Source organism: Rousettus aegyptiacus, unplaced genomic scaffold (assembly GCF_014176215.1).
Source record: "Rousettus aegyptiacus isolate mRouAeg1 unplaced genomic scaffold, mRouAeg1.p scaffold_m13_p_4, whole genome shotgun sequence".
NCBI lineage: Eukaryota > Metazoa > Chordata > Mammalia > Chiroptera > Pteropodidae > Rousettus > Rousettus aegyptiacus.
The window spans coordinates 133,682,902-133,698,569 of record NW_023416307.1 but is presented as its reverse complement, the minus strand read 5'-3'; the positions used below and the strand labels follow the sequence as shown (position 1 = coordinate 133,698,569).

Below are 15,668 nucleotides of genomic sequence, written 5' to 3'. Positions count from 1 at the left end.
AACTCAACAAGAAACTCCGCAGCCAAGATTTCTTATTAGAAGAGTCCTGCGTTGGGTGGAAATGGGCAGGCCCTTTCCTGCCCGTCACTAGCTGGGAGTTAAATGTGAAAACTGACTTTATCGAAAATAACTTCCTTGAGATAAAATTCATATACCATAAAATTTACCTTTTTAAGTATGTAATTCGATGGTTTTTAGTATATTCTCAGAGAAATGTTCAACCTTAGAACATTTGGGGTTAAACTTGACTCCTCTTTTTATCTCATACCCCTAATATATATTCATCAGGAAATCTGGTCAGTTTTGTCCAGAATCTGACCGCTTTTCATTGCCAAGGTATGATCAATCTGCTTACTTGGAGTTTTCCAGTGGGGAAAAATTGATTTTCCTGTTTTTATTTTTGCCATCTCCCATCCCTAATTCTATTCTCAACATAGCATCCAGAGTGATCCTTTAAAAGTAAGTCAAATCATGTCACTTCTCTACTCACATCCTCTAGTGGCTCTCAATGGCTTTGCTTCTCAGAGTAAATGTAATCAAAATCGTGTACAAACCCCCACCTGACTGACCCCTGCTCTCAGACCTCATCTCCTTCTCCGCCTCCTCCCGCCCCCGGCTCAGTCTTAGCTTTAGCCACTCTGGCCACCTTGCTGTTCTTCAAAAACACAAAGGTCATGCTTGAGGGCTTTGTACTGCTGTTCCTTCATATTATCTGTAAAGCTGTTATTTCCTCTTCTTTAAGGTTTTGTTCAAATGTCATGCACCTCAATTCTTAGTGACACCTTCCTCTGACACATCCCCCTTTACCCACTTTTCTCCACAGTACTTTCTACCATCTAAAATCATGTGGATTTTACCAATGTGCTTCTCTGTGCCCCTCACTAGGAAATAAGCTCCTTTAAGGGTGGGGATTTTGACAATGGTTTTAGTTTCCATCTGTCTCCCGGTCCCATAGTGTCTGGCACTTACATTAGGGCCTTCGGTTCCTAGTGGTTGAATGAAGAAATGCATGCACACCACGTTATTTTACTAGGTCAAGTTCCCCTAACATTTACAGGAGTGAGTCCTTCGTGAAAGAGAGCAGCATGAGTCTGGCTGCAGCTAATCCTCTGCACCTGCCTTCTACACCAGGCTGCCCTCTCAAAAAACCTACTAGCGCCCTTGTTCCTGTCTAAGGAAATTTTATGACTCCAGAACCTCCCAGTGAAAAAAGCACTTTTGGAGGTCCAGACACAAACACTCTAATAGAGGTACCAGTTTAGAAAGAGGCTCTGTGAACCAGCACCTTGTCCCCATTTCCGGGTGCTTCTGCCATAGGCTGGGGGTAGCCATGTATTTGTTCTGCAGTTAGAACAAATGCATGCCTACCCCTGGTGTAGAAGGCAGGTTCAGAGGATTAGCTGCAGCCAGACCCATGCAGCTCTCTTTCACGAAGGAGTCACTCCTGTAAATGTTAGGGGAACTTGACCTAGTAAAATGAAAAGAAGAGAGACTCTTTAGAAAAACTGGTGAAGGATTTTAAATTTTTAATAGTAGTAATATAATATGCAGTATAATAATTTGCAACTTTTATTTTTAACGATGATTTTATTACTGAGGGTCTAGTCTTTTAACCTGTGATTTCTAAAAATTGGATTTTTTAGTTTTTTCATGTATACAACACTTCAACTATTGTAGTATAAATTACATGTAGAAAATTATGGCAGGCTTCATTGTTTTACAGACTTGGCAGGTATTCTGATTCATAAAAATGCATGCATTTTCATACGCCCCAGTATCATCATATTGACAGTGTGAACAAAGAAGTATATTTGATCATTTATTAAAAGCAGTAGTTTCAGTAGCTTAGTGAGTCTGGTCTTTCATTATTGCTATTTAATTTTTCTTACAGGACAGAGTTCTAAAAACATCAGTTCATCTCCAAGCATCGAGAGTTTGCCTGGAGGAAGAGAATTCACTGGTTCCCCACCTTCGTCTGCTACTAAAAAGGATTCCTTTTTTAGCAATATCTCCCGTTCCCGCTCACACAGCAAAACTATGGGCAGAAAAGAATCTGTAAGTATTTAAGCATGGTTTTTTAAAATCTTTTATTTTCCTCTAAAGTCATTCATTTCTTAAAGCTTTTTACAAAACTCTTAAAATTTTACAGACCAAATTTACAGACTCAAATGAATTATTCATCAAAAATAATTTTATTAAAATTTTAAGGAATATTCTAAGGCTATGGTATTTATTACACTGGGAGAGAAAAAAACATCGATTTAAAATAAGTTGAATCCCAAATCTCAGTCTTTTCCTCTACAAATGCCTTTTTGTCAAAGCCTGTGATTTTTTCTAAAATGTAGCAAATAGCATTATACCAAATAATAGACTAAGATACAAACAAGCTGAAAAATACCAAGCTATTTTTTTCAGTTTTAAGTATTTCTTTAAAATTAAAAATAATTATTTTACCACTGTTTTAAAAAGTTATACAAATTACTTTTAAATTATGGTATATTTGGTAGTTGCTCTCTGAGCTCCTTTGTAACATCACTCAAAAGAACATATCTAAAGCTATCAAAACTTTAAAGACCTGGTTGTGTGTGAAATTTTTTTAAGCCAACTTCACAAATAATAAAATGTTTAGCTACATTTTATAGCTAGTTTAACGCCTAATACTCTACTACAAAGAATTCATCTGCCCACTGGAAGAGGATGCAGGTTTAAGGCGTTACAGAAAATGATCAAGCTGTTGCTGAAATAGTCCTAAAATAGAAAAAAATGTATATGTAAAACCTTTGAGGGATAATTATTTATGGTTCATAGAGTAGGTAGCAGCATGCTGTCTGTCTTCGGGACTGTATGTCCCTGGGCAAGACGCTCAGCTTCCTGGTGTTTCAACCATCTCATGCAAATTAAACAACATGCTTTGCTCTCTGAAGAGGAGTTCACTACATACTCTCTCGGGGTCTCTTTCAATGTGTAGGGACTGTGATTCTTTAATTTGTAGAAGAGCAGAACGGAACTTTCATTTGAAGATGGCAGCTTTAATGTCAGCAGTTAGCTTTGTTCCTGCCTAAGCTCCACTCCAGGAACAGTTAGAGTAGTTAAAGATAAACCCTCGGGGAATAAGAAAACAGGAGAAAAGAGAACAGCAACAAAGTTTCGTTACTTGGAAAGCAGATGTTAAGTGCTAACTAATTTAGCAGCCTAAGAAAGCTGAACACCAAGTCAGCAGTAGGTCGAAACCAAGAAGCAACTTGATTTAGATTATAAAATCCTCTGGAAGCTCAGAAACTGGAAGAGGGGTGAAGGTGGAACTGAAGACGTGAAGTTTGGTCAGACGGCTCTTCACAAAGCAATTCGATTCCTTTCTCCACTCTGGCAGAGGGCCAGACGTTTAATCCTCTGGAAGGTACAAAACAAAATGTCTCTGAGAGCTATGAGAGAGATAAGGTACATGCAAGTATGGACTACCTGACTGGTCAAGGGATAATGAATATATTTTACTACTGAATTTGAGATCCCCAGGCCTTACCCAAGTTACTTCCCAGAATAGCACTGTGTATATCCCTCCCAGCTGGATGGAAGAGTTTTCTCTAAGCAAAAACCACACACACACACACTACCACCGCTACCCCACCTCCAACCTTAGGGGTTCTCCAGGGAAACAGCCAGTTTACAATGAACCCAAACATCACAGCCCCATCCAAGCACAGAGCTTTCACTTAACCTTTAGTTCACACTATTCTATGTAAGAGCGCCAGGGATCACCAGGATTTTAGGGAAAGACAGACAAAAATAAATTTTAAAGAAAGTATCATTTATGTCCTGATGTTTCCATGTGAGCACCTGGGACACAGTAATTAAGCAATAATAACTCAGGTTGAGCTTTGGCCGTACTATTTACCTCTGGTCAGAAAATAGCAAATAATGATATTAGCACGAAGTACCTCATTTTGAAAATATAATTCTTTTCAAATTTATTTTCTTAATAGCTATTTAGGTGAAAACTGTTTTGACATCAAAATAGTAAAATGCTATTAAAGAAAAAAAAAAAGGAAAGCAACTAGAAGGAAGCAAGTCTATGCAAGAGAATGATTCAGAAAAAAAAATAAGCATTCAGAAAAAAGCAAAAGCTACTAGAAATTTTTGGTACAGCCGATACGGAAAACAGTATGGAGGTTTCTCAAAAAATTAAAAATGGATATACCTTTTGACCCAGCAATTTCACTTCCAGGTATTTATCTAAAGAAAACCAAAGCAATAATTCATAAAGATCTATGCACTCCTATTTTCATGGCAGCTCACTTTACAATAGCCAAGATATGGAAGCAACGTAAGTGCCCATCGACAGACAATTGGATAAAGGAATTATGGTTCATATATACAATGGAATATTAAGACTACCAGCCATTAGAAAAAATGAAATCCTACCATTTTCAATGACATGGATCTACTTAGAGGTTACTATGCTGAGTGAAATAAGTCAGACAGGGAAAGATAAATACATATGATTTCACTTATATACGGTATCTAAGGAACAACAAGAACAAACTGATCGAAAACAGACTCACAAATATACTGAACAATTTGGTGATGGTCAGAGAGGAGGGGGATTTGGAGGGGATGGGAGAACGTGGTGAAGGATTAAAGAAGTGCAAATTAGTAATTGATAGTTTGGCATGGGAATGGGGAGCATGGCAGAGGGAATGCAGTTAGCATTAATATGATGGCTAAGTGGAGGGCCAGGGGAAGAAGGAAGCAATTGGGGGAATCATTATGTGAACAATATAGATGTCTAACCAATGTACTGTATACCTGAAACTAATTTAAATAAATAAATTTATTTTTTAAAATATGGTATCAAAAATATAAAACTCAATAGAAGAGCTGTAAGATAAAGTTAAGGCTATCTCCCCTGAAAATAAAATACAGACAGAAATGGAAGGTAAGAAAGAAAATTTAAGAAAATTAGACAACCAACCTAGAAAGTATAAACTCTAAAAAACAGGAGTTACAGAAAGAGAACAAGGAAAATGAAAGGAAGGAAACAGTCAAAAATATAATTCAATAAAGTTTTCTACTAACAAAAGACCTGAGTTTTCAGACTGAAAAAGTCTGTAGAATGTCCTACCCATGCAAATACAAACACACACCCAGATACATCACTGGAAAAGTTCAGAACTCTGAGAACCAAGAGATATCCTACAAATGTGTAGAATTGAGAGAAAAGAGAGGTTTTCAGTGAAGGATCAATAATTAGCATAGCTGCAAATTTCCCATAGCAACACCAGAAACAGGAAAGTGGAGGAATGCCTTTAGAGTTCTGAGAGAAAATTATTTCCAACCTAAATTCAACACCTAGCCAAACTAATTAAGTGTGAGGATAGAATAAAGCCACTTTTAGACATTCTAAATTCAAAAAAATTATTTGCGTGTACCCATACTCAGAATCCACTGGATGATCTGCTCTACAAAAATAATAAAGACTTACACTAAGGATGAGAAATATATGAAAACAAATAAATTATCCAGAGCAAGACAAAATTATTTCCCAGAATGATGATGTAGGGAGACCCCAAGACTATATATAACACAGCTATTTAGCACATCCAGAGAAGCAGCCAACCCAGATTGGAGCAAGTTACAAGGTTCCAGAAAGTTTTCTCCCAAAAGATGCAATTATAAGACTGACTAATATGTTTGAATGAATTAAGAAATTAGTTTGTGTTTAAATTGGTGATAACTTAAGAAAAACATGGGACAATTGGTAACACCAAAGAAAAACAAAGAAGGTACAGGAAAAGAAAGGTCGTAATAAACTTTATAAGTGATCCATGACTATAATTTACATAGACATGATAATGTATCTAAAATATAAATATAAATAAGCCTGTTGACTGTTAATCTCACCAAAATTGTGATAAAATTCATTTGAGAAGATGGGGTGTAAGAACTGGCTGTTTGCAGGTGGAGGGAGCAGGGGCTCGTGGTCATTCGAGCTAAATCCTCCTCTTCCATGAATATTAGTGTATAATGCTCTAGAAAAATCAAGAAGCAGAAATATAAGCTAGAGATACAGAAATGAAAAAAAATGTGGGTAAAGTAGTTGAAAGTGATTATTTGTGGAGAACAGGAAGTAGAGGGTGGGTCTGTGTGAACTGTTTTTCATAACAAGCCTTGTAGAACCATTTGACTTCAAAGTGTTACATATATAACTTAGATTAAAAATAATAACTGAAGATTACAACAAAAATAGAATGTATTGACATAATGAATTAGAAGAGGAGATGCCTGCCTGTACAAAGAACATGTCTATGAAGAACCAGAATAAGGAATAACAAATGAGAAAGGCATATGGAGAGATGTTTCATTTGCATTCTACCACATTTTGGTGGCATATGGATTAGTCTACAACACCAATTAATTACTTTTCTTTATGGTGTTACTGTAACTTAAAACTGAGAAGTTGAGCAAAAATAGAAATAAAGTCTAATTCTCTCCATAGACCTGCTGTGAACCAAGACACAATGCCAAATTATTATTCAAAATTTAATATATTTCCGAACTTGAGGGAGGTACATAAGCAGTAATTGTCAAGTGAAAGCTCATGGTTTTCCAAGTAATAGGTTAGCTTTTTTTTAATGAAATAATGTGTTATAGTCATTGCTCTTTACCAAATAATTCCAGTTTTCCCCCATTGTAGGCACTTGATAGGATTGTACCTCCTTATTCCTGAGATTTGTCAGAGCCATGTGACTGGTTTTGTCCAAGGAGTCGTGAGTGGAAGTGGTATGTCTGTATTGTTACTGCATGATCCTCCATCTCTCTCTCTTTCCCTCTGGCACAATGAGCAGAGCCCCATCTGCCAACGCATGGTAGATGTGAAGTATGAGTGAGAAATAAACCTTTTTTAATTTAAGGTGAGAGTGTCGCTTATCGCAGCGTGACAGTGCACAGTTGGAAAATGTTCAGGCCCACATCTGGGAATCATTCTCCCATGAAAACCACATACCACCACCTGAGTGATCCCAGTGGCACCAGAGCCTATAGCTGGGCACCTGTCATCTATGGGCCCACTTCCTTTTCATTGCCAATCCAGCTTAGTGTGATACAGGGAGACGTTCCATGTTCTCAAAAAAGTTCAAGATAGTTTTTCATTAGCATCATCATTAGCCATCATTATCAATTTTTCACATAAGCAAGTGGCTAAAATTGAAGCAAAAGCATCTCTTGCTTTGGGTCCCCGGTGCCTTAAACGATACAATTTATTTCAGATTTCAAGACTTGGTCGATCTTTTAAAGTGCCCAGCATCAAGAAATTGTTGATGCCAGTTAACAGGAGGATAAAACAGCAATTGAAAGGAGACATTAAAACAAAGATAATCTAGTAGTAGTTATCAACCTAAGAGTGGCTAAATCTGCTTATAATGTTTCTAATCTAGTCAGTGAGAAATGATTTTCAAAATAAATTTAGGTGTGAAATATTCTTGACAAGTGTCATTTATTGGGCCTCAGAATTTACTTCCTCTCAGTATTGCCTTTTTATGTATCAAAGCCTTTCTATAATCTACTGGCTATCTTTAGATGAAGTTGTATCATATTTATTCCTGTTATTGTCCCTGATTTGGCCATATGATAAAAGAGTGTACAACTGAACTGTCTTTAAAGAGGTAATTAATTAAGCTTATGCCATATGTTTATAGAAGACATCATTATACTTCTTTTCTGAAATGTGAATAAACTAGTAAGAAGTTTTCAAAATTGACTGTACCGCATTATCAATAGTAGTATTGTTTTGAGGATTGGAATTTACAATTTTCCCTCTACTTTGTTTCACTTTTGCCTTTAGGGCTCACCTAATTCAAACCCATGTTTTAATCAGGCTTTAATTTTTTTAGTCTCAAAGAGAAAATTCAAAATTTTTATACTTTTTATTATCCATATTGTTTTTTTGCATGATAATGCAAATGATGTCTAATGCTTAGTTTTTTAGAACTCTATTTTAGTTAGTCATTAATCTGACTGTTAAATAATTTTTAACTTGCTTTAGTACTGTTAGTCATGTTTATGATTATTGCCAAATCATTTTCCTAGAATATCTTTGCTAAGATTAAAGAATAGCGAAAATACTGAATATAGGAACAACTCTAAAATTGACTTGTCTATGTGAATAAGCATATCAGCCTATTAAAAATTTTTTTTTTTAATATCCCTGATGAACTGCAAGGCTACTATGCTTTATGATAATTACATACCAATCTCTAAAGATCTAAACTTATCCAAAGCTCAGAATCCCTTCTAAACCACAGGAAATCAAAATTGTCTGATTTGGAAATCCCTATATAAAACAGATTATGTAATGAGGTAAAAACCACCTCCAGGCTCACAGCACCACTGATGAGCATGCGCTCATCATCGCCTTGCGGGCTTCTGCATGGAATTGAAACCTGGCATCTATAGTTTATTTAATTATGGGATTTTTAAAAATTCATAGATGTATTTATAATCTTTTATTATTTAATCAGTAGCATCAAGCATCAATGATAACTTCATTAAAATACAGTGCCATTTAACGTATGAATAGATATAAAAATTTAGACATCAGCAATGTTTCTAGCTTCTTTAAAGCTAGAAACAGGCTAAATTGGACTCAGGTATTTGAAAGATGACATTTAGTTAGTCACTCAATATTAAGGTCAGGGAAGGTGGACTGTATCTTTGTAGGAGTGTTCCTTCCTCCCGTCTCCATCTTTTTGCCTTGCAAATTCTCATAATTCCATTGTAAAGAAATGTGACCATCAAAGAGCATCATAAAGAGCTGTTTTTGACAGTTCGTGCATTACATTTTAATTTAGCTTTTGTAAATGGATTTTATAACCAACTTTTTACATCTTTATGCTTCAATAAATGTATTTTTAACCAGAAAATCAGGGGAACCTATAAAAGGAGAAGCACAGTAAATGGACTTCCGAACCCAGACCATAATGCCCTTTTTAGGACAATGAAGATGGCGCCCTTAGGGGTAAATGAGGCACTTATCCCCCTCATGCTGGGTCTTCTCTCTCCATCGTTTGTGTTCATCTCCATCATCTCATAAAATACAATGATGCCAGACTGTACCCATGCTGAACACTGCCCAGGAGGAATAAACAGTGGTTTGAGAAGAGCTCAAATGAAGCAATTAGAAATATTTAGAATCCCTGGCCAGAAATTCCTGTAGGTTTGAATCATACTAAATTAAATGTATCATTGATAGCACTTGCCTCCTTCCAATGACCTTTCTAGAAACTTGACATTTATTTAGTCTTGCAATGCCACGTTGCCTTGGGGACAGTAATCTGTGCCTCAAAGTGCACATGTGCAGGACAGGGAAGGAAATGAGGGCCATGAGTTGCCCTGTGCAGATGGAGGTCAGTCAAGGCCAGAGGCCAAATTGTGGAGGCTGTTAGACTGTCTTCCTCTTTCCCCCTCAACAGCATCACCACCTCCCTTCTCCTACACAGCATCTTCCTGCTTTTAAATCTTCAGCCCCTAGCCTCCCATCATTTATTCTTTGAAACGCTTCTGTTAACTTTTCCAGGAAGCTATGTTTTCAATCCACTTGGTTCTGATTCTAGAAAGAATGGCTTTGCTCCCATCATGGGAATTCTAGGTCTACTGAACAAAGAGGAAGATCTGTATCATACAGGTGGCCTTCACTTTGCCCTGAAACTTTAAGGCTGAGGACTCCCTTTTGGTTGTTTCTCAGGCTAAAGCTGCTGTGCCCAGAGGGTCAGGCAGAGGCTTGGGCACCTTTACCATGCCTTCTTCTCTTTCCCTGAACCCTGCTGTTTCCCCTCCCATTTTTCTACTCCAAGATGCCCACGTATCAGGAATGCATACACATGGAAGTATTGTAGGTCGTAGGTACTGGAACCTCACACCTGAAGCTTGGGGGTAAAGGGCAGAGTTACAGGGCATTTACTTGTGCAGTTTGTGTATTTCTCGCAAGAGTCCTACTAATGGGGCAAGTGGGCGCTAGAACCCACTAAGCAGCATGGCCAGGTCTGGGAGCTGTTTGCCTGGGGCATTTTTTTTCTCTTGCACAAAGGTAATATCCATTCCCCAAGCCCTGCATCTTAAGGAGGCAATTTTTCCTAATTAAATTAAATGCATGTTTTGGGTTGGTAAAGGCCCCCTGACATGACGAAACTATAATTGTTGGGAAAATTCAGGACCTTTCTATTTCATGGTGGTGAAGATAAAATAAAAAAATATGGATGGTACCAGAAAAACATGTTAGCATTGGCATGAAGAACTAGTAAGATGAGAAAATAAAAATAAAAACAAAATGTATTTGGCCATAAGAACAATACTCAGCATAATGATTTACACGGAGAGTTTACTGTTCATGCTTTATTAAGCCTCTTAATGAGCATGACTCATTACAAATGCATGTGATTAACTTCATCGTAAGTTGCATTTGCTTAGAGTTGTACACTTGGCTCATATAAGCTTGACCTTGGTCTGGGGTGCTTGTCTGTTTATGAAATACAGTTGGTCATGAGCAACTTTTTAAAAATAAATGAAAAAGCCACAGCTAAGACCCTTCTCAGCCTTGATATTACAATGTGGCTGAAGGATTTTGAAAGCTTTAACTATATGGATCACCAGAAAATAATATAATTAAATTCCCAAACTTCCTTTTTATTTAAGATAATGACAAAGCCTTCCCTTCCTCCTTTCCCTCAGAATTGTTACCAACTTAGTACAGTTCTGTCTATGGCCTTATCATTGCCAATCAAAGCATAATTTCCCAAAGTTGTTTAGGTCAGTAGATAGAAACTTTAACAGCAGTAACTCAGCTTGATGATTATAGGAGGCCATGAACAAATTCATTTTATGTGAAATCCTAAAAAGTAATGTGCTACATTTGAAAATACAAAAGAATGGGGAAAAAATTAAAAAAAAAAAAAAACTTTCAACTGGAAAAGCAGTTATGAAAGGGCACACTTCCCCCTCCCCCTACCCCCACCTCCACCCCCACCACCTATTCATAGATTCATGACTACACTGATTCCTGCCTTTCTTGGTCATATTTTCCAGGTGTTTTTTTTCTCTTTCGACATTCTTATTAGTCTGCTTTAAAGTTCCCTATCTTTCTCATTTTGTTTCTTTGCTGGACTCTTAAAGATAAACCCATTCCACCCGGCAACAGAAAGGGCCCTTCAGGCCAGCATCTAGGATCACTTTCAGGTAATCACTCTGGACTCTTGATTTTTGTCACCTTTATTCTTGGAAACCATCTCAAAGTTAGGGCAGAATTGTAAACAAGATCATGAAAGTTTGCAACACTTTCCCGAATTCTTGTGTGTGTACACTCAGATATCCCGAGGCTTCCCTTAGCAAGGAAATGTAAAGAACTTGCAAATTATATCCCTAACCTGTCCCACATACACATATACACCCACCACTACACAGTCCAGAACTAAAAGAGGCCTCATATGCAGAATAATGCCCCCAATCAATTTAGAATAAACAGTGAAAAATGCTGCCAAGTTGCTTATTGCTTAACTTCATGATGTTCTCAGTTAAGTTTCAAGGCAGTTTTTTGGATTTGAAACATATTCATGTACTCCACATACATCTCTTATTCATCCTGCTATAAAGATATATATTCTATAAAATATAAAAAACAATACTTTTGAAAATGAAATTGAAGAAAATAAGAATGAAGCCAGAAAGGAACCACTTTGACATAATGCTAATGTTTATGGAAATCTTAAATTCATCCCTGGACAACAAACATCCATATCATCCAGGTAGACATTGGTGAAGCTATTATCTGTTTACTGCCAGGATAAACGATGTGTTGGTTTTTATTCTCAATGTCTATAGTCAAAGTCTACCCACCCTTAGTCTCTGTTATGACCACATTCCTTTTTTGACACCCTTGATGAAGGTCTTCAGAACCAGATTTAAAGGTTGGGCTGGCACCAGATCTTTTTCTTCAAATAAACAAGCAGGCCTCATTTTTTTTTTCTTTTTTTTTTTTTTTGCCAGGAATTGATTTAAATTTCTGAGATGAACTAATTAAATTTAAAGACCATTTAAATACTGGATCTTGCATTTCATTTCAATAAGAGTATCACTTTTTTAGGACTTTTTAAGCTAAACATAACATAAACTCCGACTCAACTGATTCAAATAAATTATTAACTCAAGTCCAAAGGACTCCTCATCCCTGGCTGCACATTAGTATCACCTGGAGAGCTTAAAGGATACCAATAACAGAAGAACTGAATCAGAATCTCTGAGGTGGGCCCTGGGCCTTGGTAATTGTTAAAAACTTTTGAAGTTCTTCACACATGTAGTCACAGTTAAGAACCAATAATTTAGAAGCTCATTATTGTCTTCAAGGACCCAAGTTCTTCCCACCTCTCTGCCCTGCCCAGAACAAGCTCTTCCCCACGTTAGAAGTGAGATAGCCACAGCAGTTCTAGGCACCAGAGCGATTCACCAATATCCGGAGGAGAAAGAAAACCATGTCCTCCTGGAGCATTCTGTTAAGATAGGGTTGCCATACCCAGCATGCCCAGTTAAATTTAAATTGCAGGTAAACAATAATTTTTAGTATAAGTATGTCTCATATGTGACATGGGATATCATGTCTGAAATCTAAATTAACTGTATGTCATATGTTTCCATTTGTTAAATCTGGCATCTCTGTTCTTGAGAACCTTTGTTCTTTGTTTTTTCAAGAATCACCCACCCAAGACTACCCCTTATGTCTCATTGCCCAGAATTGCTACAGCCATCACTACAAAGGTAATGGGGTTACCATTAAATCCATCAAGTTCAGCCTTAGCCCCACAGCTCTGGTTTAGGTCAGCTTCCTGTTGAGAAGAGGTTCACGGCTGCAGGCCTCTGTTAGGAAGGAAGACAAGAATGACTACAAGGAGCGCCAGCATTCCCTCCTACAGAGTCAGAGTGGTAGCCGTAGGGAGGGCTGCCATGATCTCTAGACTAAAGCTTTTCTCCAGTTACCTTTGCAGAAAAATATATAAATTCGATTGTCGTGATTGTATTCATCTTCAAATGAATAGTCATCTTCAGAACAGTCAGTTGATATTTTTTCATAAAAAATCACGTTGTATAAAATCATGCATTAAAAACCACAGGGCTTGTGGGAAAGATGGGATTGGGAGACATTCAAAAACTTCATCACTGACACATAAAACAAGGTAGGAAACTAATAAAAGTGGTAGTATGGTTTTACACATGTTAAATGATTAAGAAGTAAATACTATAATATGACCTGAAGTCTAGTTGGGAAGATTTGAAATGTTGTAGCTTGTGAGTTACCATAAAGTAGGAGAGGGAGAATGATCTGGAATCTGACAGATTGGGGTTCGGGATGCTGCCCATCACACGCTGTGAACTGAGGTAGCCGGCAGATACCTGAGGAATGTACATGTGTGTATTTGTGTGTGTTCCTATAAATCTGGATTCAGCTACATGCAGTTTTCCACATGTTTCTTGTGGGTAAAATTGTACATAAGCAAATGTGAAATTCACCTTATACTTAATCTCAGAACAAATTTGCATTTTTAAAAGGAGCATTACAGTAACTGACTCTACTCTGTGTTTGACATGCAGCTTCTGAAGTTGGTGAGCCGGGGGAATGAGGATAAAGAAAGATCATACTTTTTAAAGTATTAATGTTTTTCTTCTCAGTTCAGTAAATAACATACCATGTTAATTAGAAATTTTAGAATAAATCCATTTTATTAATGGCCACATACATCCAAAGTATTTCATAACACCATCTTGCTCTCTGTGAACGTCTGACTCGGAGTCTGACTCCCCATCAGAATTCTGCAGGGGCGCCTCCCTAGGATTCATCTGAAGATGTTAAGGCCCAGCCTGCAGAGCCCTTGACGATCTCAGTCTATCCAGCCTTTTCATCAGGCCTCCCTCCAATTCCTCCCCAGCCCTTCAGGAGTGAAGCAACTGTTTCGGTTCCCTCAAACCGAGCATGCCGTCTCCCACCTCTGTGTTGTTTTCCTTCACTGTCTCTTCTGACCGAAATGGTTCGTATGGCCACAAAACTCATGGAGTCCTCCAGTGTCAGTCCAAGCACCTTGTGTCCCATGGAGACTTCCCTGTCACCCTCTGAAAGCTGTAAGCACTTTCAGTGGGTAGCAATGGCTCCAATTAAGCAGGAGATTCCAGAGCCCCTCCCCAAAGCAGCATGTCGAGATGGGGCTGTCATAGGTTTTCTGTAAATATATCCTTTGCTTTGACTGTCACAGAACTACTTGTATTCAGTCAAAAGGCTCTGGCAGGCACTTGTCACCATCTCAGCATCCCCTGTGGCAGATACAGCAGTCAGGAATGAGTGAATGCTCTTGAGGGTTTTGTGTGCTATGCAAGGATTCAGGTGTATTAGATTTTCTTCTGGTCTTCTCTAGGGCCTGAAAAATCACCCCATGTCCCAGCGGAATTCACCAACCACATATAAAAGCTAATGGGGATTACAATAATAGGTACATAGTGAGAAATGAGGTTTCTATAAATTAGTTTAAGGAGTGAATTAACAAAAGTGTGAGAAACATGCTGATAAAGCAGGTAATTCAGAGAATTTTTTTTCCAACTTTTTTTTTTTCCAGAAGTCTCAGAATTGGTAGTGTTTCTGTTCATCACAGCTGTTCCAACACTTGGTTTCCTTTACCAGTTGTAACTTGAAGTATTTCTTAAACCATGCTTGTTCCCCAGCTTGGATTTGCTCTAGGGTACCATTTTTTTGTCTGTCTCTAAAAGGGATCAGTTAGCCCAGAGAATGGTGGTACAAGGGTGTACATTTCATCCCCACATGGGTCAATTAGCTTTGTCATAAGAAAAACAACTTTGGCCGAGGCCCTTCTATCTGGGTCAGTCATTGTGCCGATGCCTACTTTTGGTGCCAGAAACAGCAAGGGAAAGCACACAGATGGTTCAGCTCAGCCAACAACACGATGAGAAACTCAGCTGGAGGCCCCGGTGCTGGCCGAGTGGTTTCATCAGTTGGTCTGATCACGTGTGAGTGGCGAGGGGAAAACCCTTGTTAAATAAAGTAACATCAGTGCCAATTGGCCTGGTGGAGGAGAGAGCTATTCTTGTTTAGAAAAGATTGGTCAGGTTGCTTAATTATAAAAATATAACATGAAGGTGATAGCCTAAAAGTCCAAAAGATGGGGACATTTCTCTACACAAATACCATTTAATTAGCTTTCTAAACACAGTTCCTTCTAGAAAGGACTTTTTTTTCTCCAGTTAAAATGTTCAGAGTTGGGTAATTGCCTTAATAACTATGCTTAACATTTTTATACTTTTTGAATTTTTAAAAGGTATAAAGTTCCTAAGACATACCATATGCATATAATTATTTAAAAGAGCAGTTATTGGATTTTTGCAAATAATAAGGTTTGTAATTATGCAAATAAGGTTTATTCTTCCTCAGATTACCCATATATGAGATTGTCTAGTTAAAGATTTTATTTTAATTTCCAGCATATCTATTTCAGGATTGTAAGCTTATTCAGTTTACTTTAGAATTAGTAGCACAGAATCCTATTTTTTGGCACCATTCTTTTCTTTTTATTTATTTTTCGTAAACATCTAGAAAGGCAAAGTTAAAGTAAAATAGCTCACACTGTTGA

At 37.5% G+C, this 15,668-nt stretch overlaps 1 protein-coding gene across 6 annotated transcripts in view; it reads left to right on the top strand.

Annotated features, from left to right (window-relative positions):
* Nucleotides 1-15,668, top strand: part of TBC1D5 (TBC1 domain family member 5) — a 463,234-nt gene that overhangs the window by 414,395 nt on the left and 33,171 nt on the right. For all 6 annotated transcript variants that reach the window (XM_016129299.2, XM_016129292.2, XM_016129294.2 and 3 more), the window contains one exon: nt 1,892-2,055. In XM_016129299.2, coding sequence (XP_015984785.2) covers nt 1,892-2,055 — 164 coding nt within the window. The remainder of the gene's footprint in view (nt 1-1,891; nt 2,056-15,668) is intronic.